Source organism: Chlamydotis macqueenii, chromosome 1 (genome assembly GCF_036417535.1).
Source record: "Chlamydotis macqueenii isolate bChlMac1 chromosome 1, bChlMac1.mat, whole genome shotgun sequence".
NCBI lineage: Eukaryota > Metazoa > Chordata > Aves > Otidiformes > Otididae > Chlamydotis > Chlamydotis macqueenii.
Genome location: NC_141556.1, coordinates 1,839,348 through 1,862,739, shown reverse-complemented (window position 1 = coordinate 1,862,739; position 23,392 = coordinate 1,839,348). Strand labels below are relative to the sequence as shown.

The 23,392-nt window shown below is 46.8% G+C and overlaps 2 protein-coding genes across 3 annotated transcripts in view; one reads left to right on the top strand and one right to left on the bottom strand.

Annotated features, from left to right (window-relative positions):
* The window catches only part of COPG2 (coat protein complex I subunit gamma 2), a 29,530-nt gene extending 14,552 nt beyond the window's left edge, over positions 1-14,978 (top strand). For both annotated transcript variants that reach the window (XM_086744264.1, XM_086744271.1), the window contains 17 exons: positions 994-1,080; positions 2,166-2,323; positions 3,037-3,170; positions 3,341-3,408; positions 4,013-4,201; positions 5,097-5,192; positions 5,601-5,844; positions 7,105-7,180; positions 8,318-8,421; positions 9,649-9,774; positions 10,425-10,487; positions 10,604-10,743; positions 11,110-11,281; positions 11,708-11,805; positions 12,530-12,668; positions 13,045-13,143; positions 14,457-14,978. In XM_086744264.1, the coding sequence (XP_086600390.1) occupies positions 994-1,080; positions 2,166-2,323; positions 3,037-3,170; positions 3,341-3,408; positions 4,013-4,201; positions 5,097-5,192; positions 5,601-5,844; positions 7,105-7,180; positions 8,318-8,421; positions 9,649-9,774; positions 10,425-10,487; positions 10,604-10,743; positions 11,110-11,281; positions 11,708-11,805; positions 12,530-12,668; positions 13,045-13,143; positions 14,457-14,587 (2,124 nt within the window). In that variant the 3' untranslated portion in view covers positions 14,588-14,978. The remainder of the gene's footprint in view (positions 1-993; positions 1,081-2,165; positions 2,324-3,036; positions 3,171-3,340; positions 3,409-4,012; positions 4,202-5,096; positions 5,193-5,600; positions 5,845-7,104; positions 7,181-8,317; positions 8,422-9,648; positions 9,775-10,424; positions 10,488-10,603; positions 10,744-11,109; positions 11,282-11,707; positions 11,806-12,529; positions 12,669-13,044; positions 13,144-14,456) is intronic.
* A 139-nt stretch (positions 14,979-15,117) lies between these two features.
* Positions 15,118-23,377, bottom strand: MEST (mesoderm specific transcript). Its single transcript, XM_086744370.1, has 12 exons — positions 23,322-23,377; positions 21,709-21,863; positions 21,347-21,426; positions 20,837-20,914; positions 20,283-20,419; positions 19,877-19,935; positions 19,583-19,623; positions 19,150-19,220; positions 18,565-18,666; positions 17,372-17,448; positions 16,974-17,037; positions 15,118-16,509 (listed from the first exon to the last, which is right to left on the bottom strand). The coding sequence occupies exons 2-12, from the start codon at positions 21,860-21,862 to the stop codon at positions 16,392-16,394; spliced, it is 981 nt and encodes a 326-aa protein (XP_086600496.1). The 5' UTR covers position 21,863; positions 23,322-23,377; the 3' UTR covers positions 15,118-16,391.
* Positions 23,378-23,392: the final 15 nt, after the last annotated feature.

Here is a 23,392-nt window from a genome sequence, read left to right as displayed (position 1 = left end):
AAACAAAAAATACTAGCAATGGAGTTTCCTTTGTCTGAAGCAGACTGTCTTCTCAAACTCCTTCCTTAATGTTCTGTCACTTGAGAGTACATCAGTTGTAGTAACTTTTAAGTGCAAAGTACTCAGTCATCTCTCTATGGAGTTAGTGTAGAACATTAATTTCTCTGGGGAGAGGCTTTGCTGTTTTCAAAAGTCAAGCACATTGACCGTGAAACAGCTTATCAGTTTGGTGAGAGTAAGTAGAAACAATCTGTTCTGTGCCGTGGAGGGACTAACACTCATGACTGTGAAGGAGCGTATGAATTCTGTAACAGGAACTAAAAGCAGGCTGCTTTGTGCTCTGCAAAAAACAAATCCAGGAAATTGCTGCCCTGATAAGACTGCAATTCAAGATTATTTTTGCTAATTTGTAGTAGGATGGCAGGATGAAGTAGTTCACTGTTTTTTTTTCCTCTCCCTTGTTTAGGAGAAAAAGATGGAAAAAATCTTGTTAGGTTAATATTTTTATTGAAGAGGAGAATACAGGTGAAAGCATGGTAGTCCAGATGTAAGAAAACCAGTGGTTTATAGGTGCATAGGATAGACTGGCTGCGTTGGTAAATCAAGAAGGCAGAGTGGGAGGTAAGAGGTCCAGCTGAGGAGGTGGAGTAGTGTCCGTGTTAGGGCCCTGAGGGAGCAAACAAAGCTGTGTTAATACTGACAACTGAAATCTTCCTGCTGGAGTAACCGTAGGCACATGAATTGTCCTAGTATTGTCTTCTGTCCTGTTTGAATGTAAACAAAACCTCTCCAAATTAGTTTTCTCTTTATTGAAACAAGTGCATCCATATAAGCTATGTATTTAGGAGTTATTCTTTATTACCTGTAGTATGTAACAAAGCCCTAGATTGTCTCGACGTCTTTAAACGTAACAACTGAAAACAAGGCTCACGGTACTTCACTGTGCTTCTAAGTGTTAGTTTGTCTGCAGTCTGAATTTGTGGCTTCTTCCAGCATATGATGAAGATCAGTTATGACGTAGTCAAACGGTGGATCAACGAAGCTCAAGAAGCAGCTTCTAGTGACAATGTCATGGTGCAGGTATGTTTGAGGGTGGTTGCCCCAGGAAGCTCTAAAAACACTACAGGGTTTTGGTGGTATTCTGCAAGATCTGAAGATAACATTAGAAAAAAATAACTGATTTTCCTTTTCCCCTTCTTCTTTTAAAAACAAGAATTATGACTTGAGGGAAATGACTCAACGATTTAAAAAAAAAAAATCAAAAGTTTCTCCACGATTTCCATGCAAAATTCTTAATTAAGAGTTAGCTCTTTAGTGCAGTCCTCTGCCCATTTTCCCTGCTAACCTTCTGATAGCTGGGATGCCTCTGACTGTTTCATAATAGTTGTTGCAGAAGAGCTTTGAGTTTTCAGAAAGCTCAAGAAATGGTCTCCCAGAACACCAGTGTCTCTTGTCTTAGCCTTCAGAAAATTTACCAGTTGCTCCAGGACCACAGAGATTAGCCCAAACATCAGTAAAGTATCCATATTAGCAAAATCTCTGCACAAGTATTCCAAACAGCTGTGGTGGTGAAAGTATTCTGTATGTTCAGTCAGTGGTACAGGCTAATGATCAGAAACAAGTCTTGCCCAGTTAGCAAATGGATTAAGCCTGACTGTGAATCAGTCTTATAGCAAAAAAAAAAAAAAAAAAAAAAACAACAAAAAAAAAAACCCAACCAAAACAACTTGGCAAGCAACTAGAAATGTTCCTTTGTACTTTTACTATAAATGCCTCAGGGATTTCTGATAAGGTCAGCTGTCATTTAAAGGCCTTGGGATATCCTGGATGTTGAGTGTGCTAGAAATGCAAGTGTTATCGTACAGAATAATTTAGTAAGCTGAAGCCTTTGAAGTTCTGTCATTTAACGGCAAGAAAAGGGAGTAAACTAACTTCGTGGCTCTTCTGATCTTCAGAAATATGTTGAGGCTGTTTTATGGTGGACAGGAAGGGGAAGGAAATACTGCAGATCTTTATAACTTGGCAGGAAACTCTGATCATTTGAGGTTAGAAGGTGTTTCTGCTAGGAAACAGCAATTATTAGCTCTCTTTTATGTCTTACAATCTGGCTTTTCCAACTGCAGTGTGTGTTAAATACCTGCATATCTCTGTTTCTGATTTCCTAGTACCATGCTTTGGGGCTGCTCTATCATCTTAGAAAAAATGATCGCCTTGCGGTTTCCAAGATGTTGAATAAGTTCACTAAATCTGGACTGAAATCCCAGTTTGCATACTGCATGCTGATCCGAATTGCAAGCAAACTCCTGAAGGAATCTGAAGAGGGGTGAGTAAGAGGCAGCATGTGAATTATAAAACTAATTGTAGTTTGAGGTAAACAGTGGCTAGGAAATTTGCATTTTTAAAAAGTTTCTGGGAATTACACACAGATGGAGAGAACTGTAATGTTAAAGGTAAAATGCAGGTAAAAGCAGAACGCTAGACTGAAGTGAGTGGAGGTATGTGTGGCAGTGGTGGGGTTTGGATTTTTGTTTTGGCACCGCACCACCAAAACTTAGCTGAGAGCAGGCTTAAAACTGCAGAATAATCTCTGGAGAGGTTTTGTCCTTTGTCTAGTTAGATGCATTTCAAATGTAATAAGGATCTACCTATTTTGTGGGGATCTAAACAAAAGGATTTGTCCTATCCTGATCTCTCATACTAGCAGAGGGAGGGTATAGTTATCTAAGAAATTCTAGTTATGTAAGAATTCCTAATGAAATTCTTTTATCAATGGATTTTTTTATTAGTGGTATGTGATATGTGCTTGATAATAAAGTATTTATTTCTGGAATGCAGCGCTTCTAGCTTGAAGACGATAATGTAAAGATGAATAGAATAATAGTAAATAAAAGTTTGGAATAAAAGTATGAAGTGATCAATGTGGCGATATAAGAAACATGAACCAGTGCACTAACTGTGCTTTCTGTCAAGTTCTCAGAAATGCAGTGTTAGTGGTTTGTACGTAACATCACACTGTGAAATATCTTCTGTTTGTAGCCATGAAAGTCCGCTGTTTGACTTCATTGAGAGCTGTCTGCGGAACAAGCATGAAATGGTTATTTATGAAGCTGCTTCTGCAATCATCCATCTCCCAAACTGCACAGCCAGGGAGCTGGCACCAGCTGTTTCAGGTGGGTCATAGTCCTTTGTACCACTGATGCAACTGAGAGAAAGGGTGGTAAAGCACATCAGAGAGAGTGCAGCGTAACTAAAATACTGAAATCAAATTTTCTGGTCTCTACTCTGTAACATTTTGTTGTGAGTTACTTCTCTTGATTATTTTTTTTATTATTATTTTCAGTGCTGCAGCTTTTCTGTAGTTCTCCCAAACCTGTCTTGAGATATGCAGCTGTACGGACCCTTAATAAAGTGAGTGCTTCCAAAACCTTCTAAACAAGCGTAAATCTCTGAGCATCAGAAGAAGACAGACTTCCGTGCCTAATGGTGTGTTACCTAAAGTAGAGCAACTGCTCTTGTGATTACTGTATTTGGAAATACTCCATGCTGGAGATTTGGCTTTTCCATGCCAAATCTCCTGGTGTGACAGAGCTCTTTTCTGCACTCAAGCTATGTTTGCTCATTTCTGGACCACAGGGCTATAACAAGCTGTAGTTTGATAACTCGTGAGCTCTGAGCTATAAGGAGGCAGAGCGTTTGATATTTAACATTGCAAAAAGTATGAATAGGATACATGTGAAGGAAATAACATTCTGATTTCAAAGCTGCACACTGCAGCAGAAGCAGTTTGTGCCTGTCAGACAGATGACTTAGAGTTAGGCGAGTTAATCTGAAATAAAAGAACGTGAGCTTTGATTGCATCCTGCCAGCAGTCGTATGTTGTAGGTTTAGTTGCAATCCTTGTGGAACAGAGCAGTGCTTGAAAAAAATATGGGCTTTAGTTCTTGCCCCATCAAAAGCTTTGAATTAGAGGATGTTGTTGCTCCCATATAATTTGGAATTGCATTCTTTACAGGTGGCCATGAAGCATCCGTCTGCAGTCACTGCCTGCAACCTGGACCTGGAAAACCTCATCACTGACTCCAACCGCAGTATTGCTACCCTGGCCATCACCACCCTGCTGAAGACAGGCAGTGAGAGCAGTGTAGACAGGCTCATGAAACAGATCTCTTCCTTCGTGTCAGAAATATCAGATGAGTTTAAGGTGTGGCATTGGAGGCCTCTGCTCTTTCCAGCTGCAGGTTTTTCTCCCATTCTTGTTTTTATGAAGCTTTTCCCATTTGTTAATCCTTCAGTGACTTAGTCTGATAGAGGAAAGCCAGCTTGAAATTCAGAAGGTGTAATTCTCTGCTTTCCAACTTAAATGTACTGTGTCACTCTCCTCCCAGCACTCCAAGAAAGGGTGAATGTTGTTTGGTGAATTCCTGGCTCCTGGGCAGTATCTTGCAAAACCTTGTCCTGCCTTCTTATTGCCTCTTTGGAGAGGAAGAGGGATTTTAACTGTTCTGATTGAGTCTGTTACTTCAGTCTGATATGTAGTTAGGAAATAGTGCGAACTGTAAATTTCTACCTAATTTGTCGAGTTTAGTCACTATGAACTCAGGTAATAACTTGTTTAAGGATGGCAGTCCGTTGTACCTGTCCCTTTACATCATGGAGTTGCCTTCAGGAGCATAGCATGTCTCTACAAAGTCATTGTCTGCTAGTGTACAGTGGTCTTAAGTTCTTGTTTTTATGAGAACAGGAAATATGTATTAGACAAGTTTTAAAATTGCAAAGAGTTTTGATGACAATGTAATTAGTTAAGTTAAAATAAGGTCAGGATCATCACCGGGCAGATGAAGCGAGGGGAAGCCTTTGGATTAATGTTGTCCGTCCTAAATTACAGTCGCTCCAGCAGAGCCAGGTCTTGCAGCACGCTAGCACAAAGTTGTTAACACACTTAGACTGAAAGTCCACCACCTGATTTTTATCTTCTTTTAAATGAATTTAGTCTATTAAGGTGACAACTTCAGGTAGAGAGAAGCCTAGTTTTGTTTTTTTTTTTTTCATAGGAAAATAAATGCTCATGACTAACGTCCTTCTCTGTTGTTTTGCAGGTAGTGGTAGTACAGGCTATCAGCGCTTTGTGCCAGAAATACCCTCGGAAACACAGCGTCATGATGACCTTCCTCTCCAATATGCTCAGGGATGATGTATGTTTGAAACTTTCTTTGTGTAGTTATTGGCAGGTAGCTCTGATAAACAGTGTGAAAGGTATCTTCTGTGTTACGTCAGTGGGTACGTAGTGACGATGGGGCCTGACTGATCACCAGGACCTTGTTTATCTCATGTGTCAGACCTGTCTGAAATGAATTGAGAAAGAACTAGAGCTGGTGCATCAAAAATGGATCTGAAGGGATGTTCAGATGATGTGCTTTTATGAGTCAGGGGGACTGGGAAGACCCTGTTAGGTCATCCAGCACACCTTCTCTTTTCTTTTTATGTACAAATGCTTGTTTGTCTTAACGGAAAGAAGTCATTGAAGCGTGAGGGGAACTGAGCAGCACTGCGGTCTGAGCTCTGCCTGCTGTGGGTCAGCGTCCTTGATTTTCCTTTCCCAGGGTGGCTTTGAGTACAAGCGAGCCATTGTGGACTGCATAATCAGCATCATTGAGGAGAATCCTGAGAGTAAGGAATCAGGCTTGGCTCACCTCTGCGAGTTCATCGAAGACTGTGAACATACTGTCCTCGCCACAAAGATCCTGCATCTACTGGGGAAAGAGGGGCCGAGGACTCCGTCCCCGTCCAAGTACATCCGCTTCATATTCAACAGGGTGGTGCTGGAGAACGAGGCTGTGAGGGCTGGTAAGTTCAGCTGGCATGCTTAATGGTTTCATATCTGAGCTCTGCTAGAAATCTCCAGGTTGAAACTGGGTTTGTGGGTAGAACGCAATGGTTATTCCACAGGCACTGTGAAGAGCTAGCTCTTACATGTGTCAGCTGTGAAGGTGACTTGATCCTGCAGTGTGTTTAAACTCCTCGTATCATCTTAGCATCAGCACTTGGTGGTCCTGCTTTGCAGAACAGAAGCAGTATATTAGTTTCCAGTCCCTTCTTTGAATGTCTCCCAAAAGTTGAGAGGTGATAATAAATGAGGAGGGGACACTGCTGCTTCCCAAAGCAGCATAATTTTCTGCTATAGGCTGTCATCTGTTTATATGGAAGTCTCCCCTCCACAAGACAAGGATTCCTCCTTGGAAGTGTGTTGCACATTAGCACTTCCTTCCTGCAGAGCCTTTACAACAAACCTTCTGGAGTGTTCACCTTATTTTCGTACTTGGGACTTGGCTTTGGAGGGATGTCAGCATCAGCTTGATCCCCTGCATGTTAGAACTGGAAGTACTGCTGGGAGAGATGAAGCAAAACGAACTCATGCGGTGTGGTCCAGATTACATTTGATTTTTGGTGACAGCTCTTTTGGACACAGTTTCTTAATTGTGACCTGGGAGCATATGAAGAGCATCCCCAAGAGAGTGTACGCTGTCTAGAAACTTTGTCATTGTAAAAATGTGGGTTCTTTTTTAACCACCAAGGCCGTAAAGCTTGTACTTCCTTACAGAGCTTTCTCTTCTTTCTGTATGTGGAATTTCTTCAAGTCGATGCTTGAAGACAGGCAGGCTCTAAGCGGTTGCTGAGGGGTTTTGGCTCCTTGCAAAGCTGCTGGATGTGGCCTGGCCCTGGTCACCACTGGATGTGTGTCACCCCTGTGTGTGAAAAACAGATTTATCTGGGGGTGTGGGCTACAGCTAACGGCAGAATGGTCAACAACTGGAATGAGCCACAGAGCTTGAACTAGCCTTAGCTGTTAGAGAGCTCTTTCAGAACAGAGATGCAGGGCTGTTAAACTGATCTTGTTCTGTTATTCCCTGACACAAAACTATTTCCATTTGAAAATATGGAAGTAGTTCAGTCTTTCCATAACACTAAAAGGTTTATGGTGTGGGAGTGAAAACCTGTGTAATTGGAACTGCAGGACAACAGCACACACAGTGCTCTGAATAATGACTCGGAATGTGTTTGCGTATAGTTTGAGCCCCTCTGACATCTTCCTGTTTTCTCCTTTAGCCGCTGTAAGTGCGCTAGCGAAGTTTGGTGCCCAGAATGAGAATCTTCTTCCGAGCATCTTGGTGCTTTTGCAGAGGTGAGTGGGTATGGCTGTGCTGTGCACGTGCTGAGCTTCTTTGTGATGCTGGGTGAGCTGGCTCCACAGAAGCAAGGTCAGACCGGGTCAGAACTTATACTGGGATGGTCACAACATATCAGTAGAGGAGTTGAGAGATGGTTGTCTTCAGTCCTTCCTTCCTGGGTGGAGGGACTGTAGCACTGCTGGAGATAAGCAAATGAAAGATGTGATTACTCATTAAGACATCTGATAGGAACGTTCTCAGAACAGATTACTTGGTGATAAATCTACAGTGCTTTAGTACAGTGTTTTTGCATCCCTTGAAGCGAGAAAATATATTCCCATGTGACCCGTAAATAACTTTTGGGTACGGTTAAGTAGTGATCTTGGGTGTTCCCATTTCACAGGGTCGTGTCTCTTGTTAAGACCATTCATCTTCTTTAAATTGTCTGTACCATAAATGTCATGTTTTTCATTTGTATAGCGCTATAGTGTAAACCTATGCCGTGTCTGACTTCTGTGGTGAGAGGAATAATTCGGATTATGAAGCTCTTCAGGCAGAGGCAACCTCATTCTAGGTGCAAGTGAATTACAGCTGCAAGAAGTGCAGTTGAGCAGTTTGGGGAGGGAGGGAAGCTGCCAGGAGGAAGAGAGAATCTCTATAAACCATCTGCTATAGTTGAAAAGCTAGGTGAATACTTGAGCTCACAGCCAGTGTTTTCAGTCTGAAAGCAGCTTTAACATGTTTATTTTTTTAATCTATCAATTTTTTTCTGCTTTTGTTTTGTTGTGAAAGGATGCTGTAAAAAAAAAAAAAAGTGCAGCCACATGATGCTTATTGGAATTATTAGCCATAAAATGCAAGTGTGTATTTTACAATCTTTCAAGTGTGCATGGTGTTAACAATTCACATACGCGTCTCCTTTAATTTTCATTTTCTGATATGACACTTGCATACAAACTTCAAGTTAAACTTCAGCTACTGTTTGAACACTTTTTTTTTTTTTTTTTTTTTTTTTCCTTAATTTTCAAATTTATTGAGAGACCTCAGACTGTCTTTGCAGTATCAAGTCCAGTCTGGTCAGTACTATTTTTAGCTCGGTTCTCACGATGTCCTGAGCTGGCTGACTGCTCTCCTTTTTCTTCCCCAAACAGGTGCATGATGGACAGCGATGACGAAGTTCGGGACAGAGCAACATTCTACTTGAACGTACTGCAACAGAGACAGATAGCACTGAACGCTGCCTATATTTTTAATGGTCAGTGGTAGAAAGAAAAGTCTGAGCTGTTATTTCACATTCTGTATTGTGGGTGAGCTTTGCTGTAAGAATAGTCTTCTATAATGTAACTTGGGTCAACATAACTAGAAAGGACAGAACTGTGCGGGTTTTCTGGCCCTAGCACTTCCCTGCCAAGTACTTTTGCTAACTGAGAATGGAATATTTAGCAAAACATGGGAAGGATTGTCTAAGAAGTGGAGCAGGAGTATGGATTGGGCTTTTTTCATCATTGCCCCTTCCTTCACTTGTGGTAATTTTCTTCCAGTACCTCAAGGGGGCCTACAAGAAAGATGGGGAAAGGCTGTTCAGTAGGGCCTGTTGTGATAGGACAAGGGGGAATGGTTTTAAAATAGAGGGAGGTAGATTTAGATTGGATATTAGGAAGAAAAGTTTTTACACTGAGGGTGGTGGAGCACTGTCCCAGGTTGCCCAGAGAGGTGATGGATGTCCCATCCCTGGAAACATTCCAGGCCAGGTTGGACGGGGCTGTGAGCAACCTGATCTGGTTGGAGATGTCCCTGCTCCTTGCAGGGGGGTTGGACTGGGTGGCCTTTGAAGGTCCCTTCCAACTCTAACCATTCTATGATTTTTAACCTTTCCTGCATCATCTCCATTACAAAATGAGGATGACCCATTTTGTTGCTAGGGTTCACTATAAAAAATGTTTCATGGACTGTGGTTGAAAGTTCATGCGAGCAGAGTATTTCACATATTTAAGACTATGGCAAGATGACTTTTCTTGAGTGAACTGTTTAGACTGCTGTACCCTCTGGAGTGGCAAATTTTCTGTGTCATCTTCAGAGCAGTTTTTTTATCCTGTCCAGTATCTTGAAATACTTAACATGTAGTTTGTGTTTACTGAGAAATTAAAGTGTTTTTACCAGTTTTTTTTATTAGCCAAGTCCAAACCTTATCTATCTAGCTGTAAGCTCTAGATTCCTCACAAGAGTTTTTCTCTGCAGCCTGAGCCAGTGGACAGGCTACAGAGAAGAGTGTTTTAAATAATCTTTCTTACTCATATCTCATGAAGGAGGCAACTGAGACACAGATAAGCTTTTCAGACTCTGGCATCTTACTACTTTTGCTGCCATGGGCAATCCAAAATTCATGCTGTTCATTTGTGAACCCTATATTGTAGTGCCTGTAGGCCTCTGACAATTCCTGCTGTTAAAACTGAAGTTTTCTGCCTGTGCTTCTACTTTGCAGGGTTGACTGTCTCTGTTCCTGGGATGGAGAAAGCCCTGCACCAATATACACTGGAGCCTTCTGACAAACCTTTTGATATGAAAACAGTTCCACTGGCTACTGCACCAATCTTTGAACAGAAACAAGGTAGCACTTGGGCTTCATTTAAATAGGCTGTAGGCAAGGCTGTAAACGTTCAGGTTGCTGTAATGATAGTTGGTGTCTGTAAACTGGCTGCTGTCCTAGTGGGGTCAGGCCAAGATGACTGTAGGTGGCTCAGCTGAATGCCATACAGGTTACAGTGTCACTGGCCTCGCAGAAGCAAGCCTGCCTCATCTTCACAGATAAAGGAAGATGGCGCCTCTTCCAAAGGGACGTGGGTTGGCAAGAATGTCGTTATTCGTTCTGCTGAACTTGTTATCAGAGAGGAGTTTGTACATCATCAGAATTATTAGTACTTTCCAGAAGCACTTAGTCACTCCACTGGCTTTCTTCCATGATCTTGTACAACTTTTGACTTTGCGCAGTTTTTTAAGGAAGAGTTTGGGATTTCCCCCCCCTTCTTCCAGCTCTTTTTTTCTGGCTATTCTGAACTAAAGTGCAGTTTCTTCATCATTACTCAAACATCTCTCCTGTTCTCTCCTTAAAATCCAATATTGCCTCACAGAAAAGATATTTTAGTATGTATGGGGAACCAGGAACAATCCCAGTTAAGGAATTTTTAGTGGAGATAAAACAGCATTTAAAACTCCTGCATGATGTAGTTGACAGCACAATGTCTGCTTTTTTCTTTACAGAGATTGCTCTGGTGACCAACAAGCCTGAGAAGGTTGCACCTTCACGTCAGGATATTTTCCAAGGTATGAGAGATCACTGGGTCGCCAGTGCTTGAAGTGTTGGGAGCATTGCCACAGCCCAGGCGGGAGCAGTGAACAAGCCTGTCAGTGTCTGCCATCTTCTTTTCCTTTCTGTGCAGAACAACTGGCAGCCATTCCAGAGTTTAAGAGCTTGGGTCCGTTATTCAAGTCTTCAGAACCAGTGCAGCTCACAGAAGCAGAAACGGAGTATTTTGTTCGTTGTATTAAACATGTGTTCACAAATCACATCGTTTTCCAGGTAAGAGAAGCTACGCGCTTTTGCCAGGGTGCAATAGGAGTTGGCCCTTAATGATGCCTGGGTGTAGCGTAAACAGCGCCCTTGAGAGGACAACTTCTCTCTTAAGGGAGTTGTAAGGTAGAGTTAAGAGGGTGCATGTGTGCTGCTTACCTCAATGATAAAAAAAACGATGGATGTTATGATCCCATCTGTTAAAGAATTCTAGAAAAATTGGAGAGAAAAGTTGTTCAGTGAGAATGGCAGGCTTGATCAAAGATGCAGATCTCTGCTATGTGCTGTGGAGTATTGTAGCTAACTTGGGGAAAAATTCTTGATTTAGAAACGTTTCTTCTATGCTCAAGTCCTTTTCAATTTATTTTTCTGCAGTTTGATTGCACAAACACGTTAAATGATCAGCTGTTGGAGAGAGTCACTGTGCAGATGGAGCCATCGGACGCTTACGACGTGATCTGTTGCATCCCAGCGCCCAGCCTGGCTTACAACCAGCCGGGCATGTGTTACACCCTTGTCCAGATTCCCCAGGATGACCCCACTGCAGGTACCCCCTGGGAGGGAGTAGTTCTGCACAACAAATCTCTCGAATGAAGTTTTTGGAGAACAGATAATAAAAAGTTTAGGGTGTGGGTTTTGGCCGATGTATCTTAAGATTCTAGAACTCTTTTTCTCATGTGTCGTGCTGGTTTTTACGTAGAACCTGTGTTTGTGAAAAATAGTACGCACTTTAATTAATCAGTGGTACTGGATGATTAAAAATGGGATGTTTAAGAGGATTCCTCCTTATGTCTTCCTCTTAGGGTCTGAGGGAAAATCTTATATGAAGTTGAAAAATGCTCTGACTATGACTATGTTGTATCTTCTGGAGCAAAGCTAACGCACATTCTCTCCAGTCCTTTTTGGGGAAGTGAGGGCTCAAGCAGAAGAAACTGCACCGCTAACTTGTACGGGCTTTTCTTCTCCTCCCCAGTTGCTTGTACTTTCAGTTGCACAATGAAGTTCACTGTTCGTGACTGTGACCCAAACACAGGCGTGCCAGAAGAAGATGGCTATGATGATGAGTATGTGGTAAGTTCAGGACTTGGGTTTTTTTTTCATTGTTGATAATTCTGAATACACATGGCTGTTGGGTTGAGAGTTTCCTTTGGATCTGAAAGCCGTAGGAGAGAACACCAGGCTTGCCTGAAACACCGTTTCCAAAACCCTGTAGCTTGTAACTTTAGATCTTTCCTCAAAACCTTGTTTCTGCCAATAGTTTAGCTTCACTGCCCTACGGAAATAGGATTTGTGGGGATAGATAGGAAGAAAGGAATAACTTCCATTGTCTTTCTCAGAACTGTAGCCCACTCTTTCTCACCACTCCAAGCATTTTGTGCTTCTTTATTGTATTCATGTTATCAATCACTGAAATACGAATCAGATCGCAGGAAAGTGCCTGTCTTTTGGGCTTGGAGGAAGTAAAAGCTCCTTCTGGATTCTGAGAGAGTCTCTCTCCTCAAATGCCCAGCAAGGGTTAGAATGGGCTTTGACTCACAAAGCTATTGGCCCATTTTCTGCTCTTCTTTGGTCTCACTGATGTTTTGTGTGTTTTTAAGCTTTACAGTTGACCATTGTAAATACTATTTTTCCTCTCTGCTTTTTCAATGCTATTATTATGTGCTTCTCCTGAAATTAAAACCAGGCATGCCAGAGTTGTCTTGGCAAAATGCTGCTGTCTCTCTTTCTTTCCCTCTCTAAGATGAGGATCATTTCTGTAGCTGGCAGCTGAAAATCTCCCTTGCTTTTCTGTCAGTTGGAAGATTTGGAGGTGACCGTGTCTGATCATATTCAGAAGGTTTTAAAGCCTAACTTCGCAGCTGCGTGGGAAGAAGTGGGAGATCACTTTGAGAAAGAAGAAACCTTTGCGCTTAGTTCGATTAAAACCCTTGATGGTGAGATGATCTCTCTGTTTATTGCTGACTCACGTAGTAATCCTAGTAAATCTGCCGTGCTGGATATATATTTAGTATGGTAGGCGGAGAATTTGGGGCCTTCCAATGTGACATTATGTCCCAGCTTTGTGTTGCAATGTTGGGATTATAGTGGGTGGAATTTTGACAGTGCTCTCTTGCTTGAGGCTTGTTTAAAGAGAGAGCTGCATTCCTAGGCTGTTAAGACAGCAGAAGGAACATGGCAAGGTAGGAGTGTTCGTGGGGCTGCAACCAAGATAATGAATGGAAATGGTTAAGCCACGTGGGTGCTTAGATTTCTCACAGAAAGCTTGGCACCAACCTGAAGGTAATTTTCTTCTTCAAACTCTGAATGCAGAAGCTGTCAATAACATCATCAAGTTCTTGGGCATGCAGCCCTGTGAGAGATCCGATAAAGTGCCAGAGAACAAAAATTCTCACACGCTCTACTTGGCTGGTAAGTATTCATGCTATTGAACTCTATGTTTCCATGTCCCCCCACAGATTTCCACCCCCCTAGATGAAGGGAAGCTGGGTTAGGAGATCCTGATTTTGTTTGCTATGGAGTTGTTCTCTATAGAAAGCTGCAGTGAACCAGTGAGTTGAATGCAGCTGGTGCTCATTTGGAGCCTGGTGTTGCCAGGGTACTTAGGCTAGGCTCTGTGTCTCTCAGAATGGAGGTATTCTACCTGTGGGAATGGTAGTGACTCCTTTGAGTTAAGAACTTCCAGAGCAGACACTAATTAAATTCTTTGCCTGTTGTTAACTCAGAAGGAGGCTCCTAGGACCACGTTGTTTTCAAGTTCCTGTCACTAAAGACATATCCTGAATTGGCCTGCGGTATACCTACAACTTCTTGTTCAATGACTCTGCTCCAGGCTTACAGTTTTGGGCAGTCCCTGGAAGTGCTCTACAAAACTGTACTGCAGTTGTTAAAGCAGAACTGCACTGAATGTGGCAGATATTGCTCCAACAGAAGGGTTGGAGCTCAGTTTATTTCAGGCACAGATCTGGTAACTCCAGGTCTGTGCACAGTGATGTTGAAGTGGGACTAGAAGTGGCTTGTCCTGAAGTCTGAGTTGCCTCCAGGAGTGTCACTTCCAAGCACTCTAGTAGAAGCATAGGAAGACTAGAGTCTAATCTTAGATTCAGATTAGATATTAGGAAAAAAACTTTTACAATGGTAGAACACTGGAACAGGTTGCCCAGAGAGGTGGTGGATGCCCCATCCCTGGAAACATTCCAGGCCAGGTTGGACGGGGCTCTGAGCAACCTGATGTGGTTGGAGATGTCCCTGCTCCTTGCAGGGGGGTTGGACTGGGTGGGCTTTGAAGGTCCCTTCCAACCCTAACCATTCTATGATTCTATGACTATCTCTCCATTAAAGGCAAGGGCACTGAGCCAATGGACTGTGCCTTCACGGCAAAATTTACAGTATATGTTGCCTTTTCAAACCAGAAGTGAGCTTCACCTACTCACTTTCTGGTTTCTACATGTGTAAATTAGCGTTTCTACGTATTTAAATCAGTTTCTACATATTTAAATCAGCATAGCCCTCCAGCAGCACTTGCTTACTCTGTTTAATTAGGACAGTATCTGTTCTCTTCAGTCTTGGCCTGAAGAGCTTAGGGGATTTTGGGCTTTTGGTATTTTTCTTTGTAATTTCCTCCCTCTCTGCAGCTAGACTGAATCTGTCTGTTGGCTCCTGGCTTAAGACTAGATCGCTGAGCCTCTCTTACAGTAATCCCTCAGACATTGCTTTGTCCTCAGGTGTATACAGAGGCGGCTGTGACGTGCTGGTAAGGTCCAGGCTTGCGCTGGGAGATGGTGTGACCATGCAGGTGACGGTTAGGAGCAAGGAAGAAACACCTGTGGATGTCATCCTGGCTTCTGTAGGCTGAGTGTTACAGTGCATCAACTGTGTGGAAGCCTCCTTTGAAAGCACCAGTTGGGTATTTACCGGATATCAAGCAGCCTGTCTGTCCTTCTGCATGTAGTTTTTATTCTTCAATTTGGTAAATATTTTGTATGATGTTACAGTAGTGGCAATAGTGGCTGGCTGGTACTGAGCCTTTCCCATGTCCCTTCCCTCGTCACTTACACATTCCCATCTAACTTATTGCATCTCTGGCCACTTGCAGTAGAACAGGGAAGTTGAAAAAGATGCGGGTGGTAAGAAAATGGAATCAAGCTTTTTGTCAAAACTGATTTTTATTAACAGAAAATAAACACTGGTCCAAGTGGTGGAATTCATATTAATTACTGTTAATAAAATAGAAATTTCTTGTTCTACTTCTGTCTGCTTCAGTACAGAAAAAGTAGCCCATAATGGCTGTTTACTCAGCAGAAGCCCCTTACTCCTAAAGGGATGCTATTAAATTTCAAACATAAGCAGTTAAAAACCACACAAAACCTGCAAAGCCTGCCTACCTGTAAATTTACAGTTTCTTGATGATTATCTCCTCTGTTCTACACAGAAAAGTCAACGGACGGAGAGATTAAACTTCACTTATCAAGACATATTCAATTCTCTGAGCCTTATGTCAGATAATACCAAACAACAGCGCAGCCTTCTCCTAGGCTCAAAGATGTGAAATATCCTGTATCAAAAGTTGGGAAGAGAGGGGGAAGGAGAGACTTTGTGCTGACTTCCTTGTGAGGCAAGTTCTGCATCTCTCTGCTGATGAACAGGTGGTTTTTTAGTTACCAAGTCAGGGTGAGGAAGGAAGTAATATTATTTTAATGCTGATTTAAACACGTGTCCCAGATCCCTGTGGCTGGAATAGCTGTTGCTCAGAACACCACCTGGGTTTTTGCTAGTGCTGGGATTGCACGTTCAGCTTGCTCTAGTGAAATCGCTGTGAGCTTGCTCTCGTAGAACTGCGTGTTACAGCCAAGCTTCAGCGAAGCTCCTGAGATAGTCCCAGGGGTGTAGTGTCAGTGAGTGTCTCTGCTTGTTGGACTGAAAATCAGAAAAACGAGGGATGTGGTAAAAACTTCAGGTTTAGAGTTTGCCTTTGTGAAACTGGCCATTAAAAGTAAATTACTGAAGGCACAATTATGGTGCCTAAATGCCCCTTTATGGGTGCAGATACAGCAGAGCATCATCGCCTGCATTTTGGGGGATTACAGGTCCAACTCTCCTGCTGTATTTAATGTAGGCAAACTTTCAGATTCTTCAGTCCTGACAAGCTGGCCAGGTATTAGAACACTTAGCAGAGGGAGAGAACTTAAATTGCCTGCACAGCAACTCAGAAAACAGACCAACATCTGTCTTGTGCATCAACCCTTGGCTGCTAGTGCTCTTTGTCTACCCCTGGTGTGCAGTACAGCCTAGCAGTGCCGGTGAGCAAGGACTCTGGGACTGACATACGTACTCTGCCTCCCTTTAGGTGCCTGTGGTCTCCCTTGAGCCCTCCTGGCCCAAAATACAGAGATAGGCCAGTCAAGAAGCAAGGTGAGTGCTGGGCTGGAAGAGCTGGCAGCATCCTGTAACTCTGCTTAGGTTGAGAGTTTTGTCCGTGCCTCCCTGCGGGGTAATCATTTTTCCGGTGCTGAAAGGATTTAACTGCATAAATGCAGCAGTTTGGCAGACAGATTAGGGTGTTAGTGTGAAGTGTTGGGATGTGGAGATAAAAATAAAGGTTTCTTCCTGCCCCCAAAGCCTGACTCCTAAACAGAGAGCGAGAACTGAGCTGCAGCAGCTCAGAAGGAGTTGATGAAGTTCAGATATGCGTTCAGGAAGCCTGTCGGATCCTCCAGCTGTGGATAGTGGCTAATGTGGTCGTCCAGCACAGACACCGTGGACGTGGGAAGCACCTTCCTGTTGGAAGAATGCAGCAAGGCTTAAGCACAGGAACTGCAGCTCAGCCCACAGCCGGCCAGATGCTACTGGTGAGGACAGTACCCTCTTGCACAGCTGGGATTCTGCCCATGACATGGTTTTGGCACAAAAAAAAAAGCCTGTAGCAGCTGCAGTTGACCACTCTTCCAAGTGCTGGGCTTATTTAATGTTTGGAGAAGACTACCTCAGTCAATAAATCTTACCCCTGATGTGTTTTTCAAATGCATGACTGATTTGACTGAGAATTGGGACTTTGATGCCTAAAATGGGGGAGCAATTTCCAAACTGCAGAAGGCTCCTACTGAATCACCTGGCTGTGCAGGTTACAGGCAGGAATTAAAACAGCCTCAAGGAAAAGGGAGTAGAAGGACAAGTCTGGGACAAGATCTCCCTCGAATGAAACCTCAGTTGGGTATTCCCGCTTTGTGGCGGTATTGTCTTACTTGTAAAGCTGAAGAAACTCTGGGTGCGGATTCACGGGGTCCAGGGGCCCATAGATTAGGTGCACTGCAAGAGAGAAGCACAGACAGCGCTTTTATACCCAAAGACATCCCTAAACCAAGGGAAGGAGGTCTGCTGCAGATACATTCTCCTTAGCACGGAGCTTGGGAAGCTGTCAGCAGGGCACTGAGCAAACCAGCTCTTGCTTCTCTGCTCTGGGGTCAAGTGTAGCCTCCAACCCTCCTGCAAACACCAAACCTTGACTTGAGGGGTAGCAACTTCTCTTGACTGTGCAAAACGCCTGGGCTTCCCTGGGGCACCACGCTCCAGTGTCTGCAGGCGAGGGGGGGCGATTCCCAACATCCCAACCAGTGAACCAGAGCAAAATGATTCTACTCACGTGGGACAGAGGTGGACATCAAAGCCCCAACCCAGCGGTCTCTGTGCTTCTTTCTCTGGTTTATGTACTGCAAAATACTGAAGAGAAACCTGTTGTTAGGCAGCGGACGGTGCCTCAAGGTGCTGCACAGCCTGGAATTTGCACCTGTGCAGTGAGATGGAATCCACGTCTCCCACAGACAGCTCCCTGAGGCAGCAGCAGGGCAAAAATCAGTCTGCTGACCATCTCCAAGCTTGGTAAACTGCCCAAGTTTGTTTTTTTTTTTTTTATTTAGGTAGTCAGCAAATAAAAGCGCAAAGGAGGTTGGGACTCGTGAGTCCAGGTCTTGCCCCTGCCAGCTCCATGCCCTAAGTGCAGAGTCCAGTTCAGAGTCCTGCTGGAGGATAACCCAAGTTCATTTACAAAGGGAGAAACAGTCTGGGGAGATGGGAGGATAGGGTTTGAATCCTTCCTGGCTGAGATGGAAGGAAATTTGGGTCCTCTGCTTCCAGTCAGATGGGTTGTAAAAGGGGGTGCGCTGCTGGCAAAGGTGACGTTGCAAGAATTTGCCACAATGGGCCTTGCCAAGTGGGCGGCACGTCAGCTGGTGCGTCCACGCTGGGCTTGGGCAAGTATCCCTCATTATAAGAAGCAATTAGCAAGCGCCCTTTGGAGAGGCTAAGCTATTTGGTCCTTGCTGTGATTTGTCTGGAGATTGTCACCAGCAGGATGAGTTTGCAGGCTGGGGGAGAAAAGCCCCGCTTGAACGGGTATACTGAACTCACAACCACCAGCTTGAGATCTTTCCAAAAGTCCCAAACTGAAGAAAACCAGATTTAGCTCCAGTTGTTAACTGAAACCCAAAAATTCAAGACCCTAACTTCCAAAGAAGAAAAAAACCCCACCCTCTACATCTCCCGCGTTGTCCTTTTCCCAGCGTGTGCAGGCTCAGATCCTCCTGACTCCAGACTTCATTTACCTGCCTTACATCATCCCAGCTAAAACCTTTGCTCCTGTATCACGCTCTAGATCTTTTTCTGGTGGTCGATGATGGTCCCTGACCACAACAGAAGCAGCTGGAGGCTCCGGGGAGCCGATGGCCAGGGAGCTGGCTGAGCTTCGTTAACCTCTGAGCCGTGGCATGGCTCTGCCGGCAAACAGAGGGACGGCGCGGGTGTAAAACTAAGCTCGTGCAGCGGTTAACGGCGACGTACCTGTCAACAACGAGATTGCCGTCGTTGGTCCGCACCGCCGTCCACATGTCCCAGTACTCTGCCTGCGAAGGCTGCGTGTAGGGCCCGAAGACTGCCCCGAGCCTGGAAAAAAAAAAAGAGTTCAGAGCAGCACGGCAGCAGCCTCGTTAGCGTGTGGCTCAAAAACTAGCTGAGGGCAAAAAACAGTTGAGCACTTCCAGCTTCCGCTTTTTGTTTTTGAAAAAAAAAAGTTTGCAACATTTGATAAAAGTATGTATCTGATCCCGCGCTGTGCGGTGGAGCGTGGTTGGGGTTTTCATTGCCTCTATCATGCGTGCAAGTCAAAGATTCGTGGGAGAGAAGGATTTCAGCGTACGGTGAACAGCCGCGTGTTTTATTAGGCTGAAGTGCTTTGCCAGCCTGGAGAGGGAACGGCCTGGAGGATCACGGTCATTCAAATCCACAGGGAAACCTCTCCTGGGACAGCGCTGGGGGATCTGCTCACTTGCCGAATACCCACTACGCTAATTCCTGCGCTGGCCCCCTCCCTGCTTGGCTCACACCCCCCGTACGGACTGCGCCCAGCAGCGCGGAGACACGACTCACCCTCTGGAGAAGAAAAAGAAGTTCATCAGCCGCGTGATGACAGGGGACAGCAAACCCCCATCCTTGAGTATCTTGGGCAGAAGGAAAAAAAAGGAGACAGCACCAGTCGGTATCATACAGATGGGTAAATCCTGCCTCCCCAGAGGGCATTTCCCCCGGATCCCGGTGTTGCAGGAATCTCCCGGCTCAGCCCGACCCTCAGTAATCCTGAGATCTACGTGAGGTCTCACCGGTGAGACATCAACGCTTCAGGGAGCGTTCAGCTGGGATGTTCAGGTGAGACGAGCCGCATCCTGGCAGCCCCTGCTTCTCCCCACCGCCACCGAAACAGGAAAAGCAGCGGGCGTCTGAGGCCGGGTAAAACCCCAAACTCGCGGCGTCAGATTTCTGCGCGAGAGGCGATTCAGTACGACTAGAGGGGGTGGCAGCTCACCTTCTGGATGAACCGGGGGTAGTGTGTTTCGGGGAAAATCCCTGGAAGGATGGAAAAGAACAGAGTTGTAATGCTACAAGTATTTTGCTCCGCGTTTCCCGCTCTCCTTCTTCGTGGTGCCATGAAAGGCGACACAGGCAGCCTGAGGACTGACGCTCCTGGTTAATTACAGCACCTTAATTGCAATTTGCTTGGGGTTCGGGTGGTGCTTTCCCTCAGGTGATGGAGACAGGTAGGCCATCCCGTCCCGTGGATCCCCGTCCCACCCATCGCACCGCGCCCGGCAAACCTTACCTCCGTTGGATAAACACAGGCTGTTGATCAAGATGCTTCCAGTTTTATTGTGCTCGTACCTGGGGACAGAAGAGAAGAAGGTGAAACACAACTAGACCTTCTCCAGGCTCCAAAAAGTGACCGACCAGCAGGTCAAATCCACTGTCGGATCATCTCTGCTGCCTTGCTGACCCTGGCTTGGTAAGAAGGAGCTCAGGATGGAAATTAAACATCCTAGCAGCTGGGATTTGATGGATGAGAGCCTCGGATCTGCCCACCGTGGATGTGCCCTGAGACCTCCCAGGCTTTGTTACAGCTGTAGGTACAGGGGAAAGGGGGTTCTGCGCTACATCCTTCCACTTATCTGCTGGAAATCATCTTGACAGGGACAACAAAGAGCAGCCAGAGCATCCGTGGTTGCAGTGACCTGTGGAGCAGCTCCTGTGCGACCGTATCACCATAATCGTGGGACAGGAGATTAATCCTCTGGTGGTGGAGGCCGAGGTGATGCACCAGCCCCTCGACGATACTGGCTTGCTCAAAGATGGAGTAGCGGTGAGGCCTCTGCGAAGCAAAGCGAGAGAGGAGCCGCAGTGAGAGGCTGACCCACCATGAGCCCACCTACTCCAGAATAAACACCCAGATGGAGGAAAATGGAGTGGAGACCAGCAGTTTGCGACCCTGGACAGAGCAGGTGGGATGTCCTGGGCCAACAGCAACATCCACAAATCCAGGGGAGTACTGCCCATGGCCCAGAGGGGTCAAGGTGTGCTTTGGAGTCACATCAAACCCAAGTGAAGGCAAGTTGGTGAGAGAGCCGCTCTCCACCACGCACCTTCCCCATCCCTTCGGCTATGAGGGCTTATTCCTTTTCTAGATGTGAATGGGAGAAGAAACTGGACGGCAAATGACAAATTTCCAGGGGTGCTGCATGGCAAAAAAAAAAAGCAACTGCAAAAATCCTCTTCCCAAGCTACTCACAGGCTTGTCGCTGAAACCGAATCCTACAAAATCCAGAGCAATCACCCGGTGAAACCGCTGGGTCAGCCCTTCCCAGATCTGGAAGAGAAATGCATTTCAAAAACGGCTGACGGGAGCAGGGAGAGGAAAGGTCTGCGGTGATCTACAGCCATGGATGGTCACGCTAGGCAGCACCTTCCAGCTCCCAGAAAACTGCAGAAGGTTGAAATTTTCCCAAAAACTAGCAAGACTACCCCTCTAAAAAAACCAAGAAGTAGTTGTGGTCTTTTCCTCCTGCTTTGGGCTGGAGCGTGGGAAAGGGCAACGTGAAAAGAGCTTGGCTCCAGCTCAAGGAGCGGAGAGAGGAACGGGGCCGATATCCTGGAGCGCGGTGGTACCCCCCAGCAGAAACTCCTCGGCTCGCCCCGAGCTGCCCCACCACCCGCGTCCCTCTGCTCATCCTCGGGAGGGAGAAACCGCGGGGTTTGCTGCCGCCATCCAACCCCCTCCCCGTGCGCTCGCTCCCCTCACCTTGCACCAGTCGTAGCTGGAGGTCGGGAAGCCGTGCAGGAGGACGACGATGTCGGAGCTGCCGACAGCGCCGGTTGAATCTGGGGAGGGAACGAGGCACCTCAGGGTCAGCGTTTCGCCCCCGCTAATTTCATCCCGGGTGTTGCCGTTCGCCCCACTGGGAGCCCAACCGGCAGCGTGGTGTTACCTCCCCCCCAAAAACTCCAGCAAAAAGGTTTTCCAGTATTTTTTCCTTGCTGGGACCCCTCGGAGGCTCTCGGGATCCTTCCCCGCCAACACCAAGGTATCGCCGCTGCTGCGCAAGAGCCAACCTCCGTGGCTTCCCCCAGACAGAACATTCTGATAACGAACGGCCCCATCACCTCTGTAGAAGATGTTCTGGTCCTTGTAGGTGAAGTAGCCTCCAGAGGACCTCCAGGAGAGGAGAGCCGGGGAGAGCTTGGGGGGCGGGATGTGCAGGTAGACGGCGAGGAGGGGCATGCTCAGCAGCCCCACCTGCACCCACCACTCCTTCATCCTGTGGGACAGAGCGAGGTACCGACTACTGGGATTTGCCCCATAACCCCCCCACGTCCCCCAAAAAACCCCATGTCCCCAAAACCCCCACATCCCCATAACCCAACCCCACGTCCCCATACCCCCACATCCCCAAAATCCTTATGTCCCCAAAACCCCCATGTCCCACCAAAACATCCACATCCCCATAACCCAACCCCACGTCCCCAAAACCCCCATGTCCCCCTAACCCAACCCCACGTCCCCAAAACCCTCACGTCCCCATAACCCAACCCCACGTCCCCAAAACATCCACATCCCCATAACCCAACCCCATGTCCCCAAAACCCCCATGTCCCCCTAACCCAACCCCACGTCCCCAAAACCCTCACGTCCCCATAACCCAACCCCACATCCCCAAAACACCCACATCCCCATAACCCAACCCCATGTCCCCAAAACCACCATGTCCCCCTAACCCAACCCCACGTCCCCAAAACCCTCACGTCCCCATAACCCAACCCCAAGTCCCCAAAACCACCATGTCCCCATAACCCAACCCCACATCCCCATACCCCCCACATCCCCAAAATCCCCATGTCCCCAAAACCCCCGTGTCCCCCAAAACCCCCACGTCCCCCTAACCCAACCCCACGTCCCCAAAACCGTCACGTCCCCCTAACCCAACCCCACGTCCCCAAAACTCTCACGTCCCTGTATGGGACAGGGTGGCAGGTCCATGACAGAAAGTGGTCTCTGATGTAAAGGTTAGGGGGTCTGAGGGGGGGACGTGGGCCCCATTTGGGGTCTGAGGGGGAGGAGGCTTCATTGGGGGTGTGAGGGGGGACATGGGCCCGGTTGGGAGTCTGAGAGGGGATTGGGCCCTGTCTGAGGGACAGATATGGGTCCCACTGGGGGTCTGAGGGGCAGGGTGGTCCCATAGGGGGTCCGAGGGAGGACACGGGCACTGTTGGGGTCCTGAGAGGGGATATGGGTTCCACTGCGGGTCTGAGGGGGAATGTGGGTCCCATTGAGGGTTTGATGGGGGGTGTGGCCCCATAGGGGCTTTAACGGAGGACCTGGGCCCCATTTGGGGTCTGAGGGATGGATGTGGGCCCCGTGGGGGGGCTGAGGGGGGCACAGCCCCAGTCTGAGGGCTGGGGGTCAAAGAGAAGCCAAGGGCTGGTGGAGGGGCGCCAAAGCCCTGCCCTACGCCACACCCACCGAGAAGCCACGCCCACATCCCCACAAGACCACGCCTCCACGGATAACCCCCGCCCCTCGCACCAACCCCGCCCCCACACGAGCCAGGCCACGCCCCCCAGCATGCCCCGCCCCTCGGGACAGCACTTGCGCTCCCCCCCCCCCTCCGCAGGCCACGCCCTCCTCGCCGCGCGCCCGCTCCCCACGGGCGGCAGTGGGCGGAGCCTCCCCGCCTGGCAGGGCCGCGGGGCGGGGCGGGGCCGCACGCGCCCCTCACCTGGCTCAGGTGCTTCGGCCGCGCGCCGGCACGGCGCTCCGAGGGCGGGGCCAGCGCCCCGCCCCGCGCAT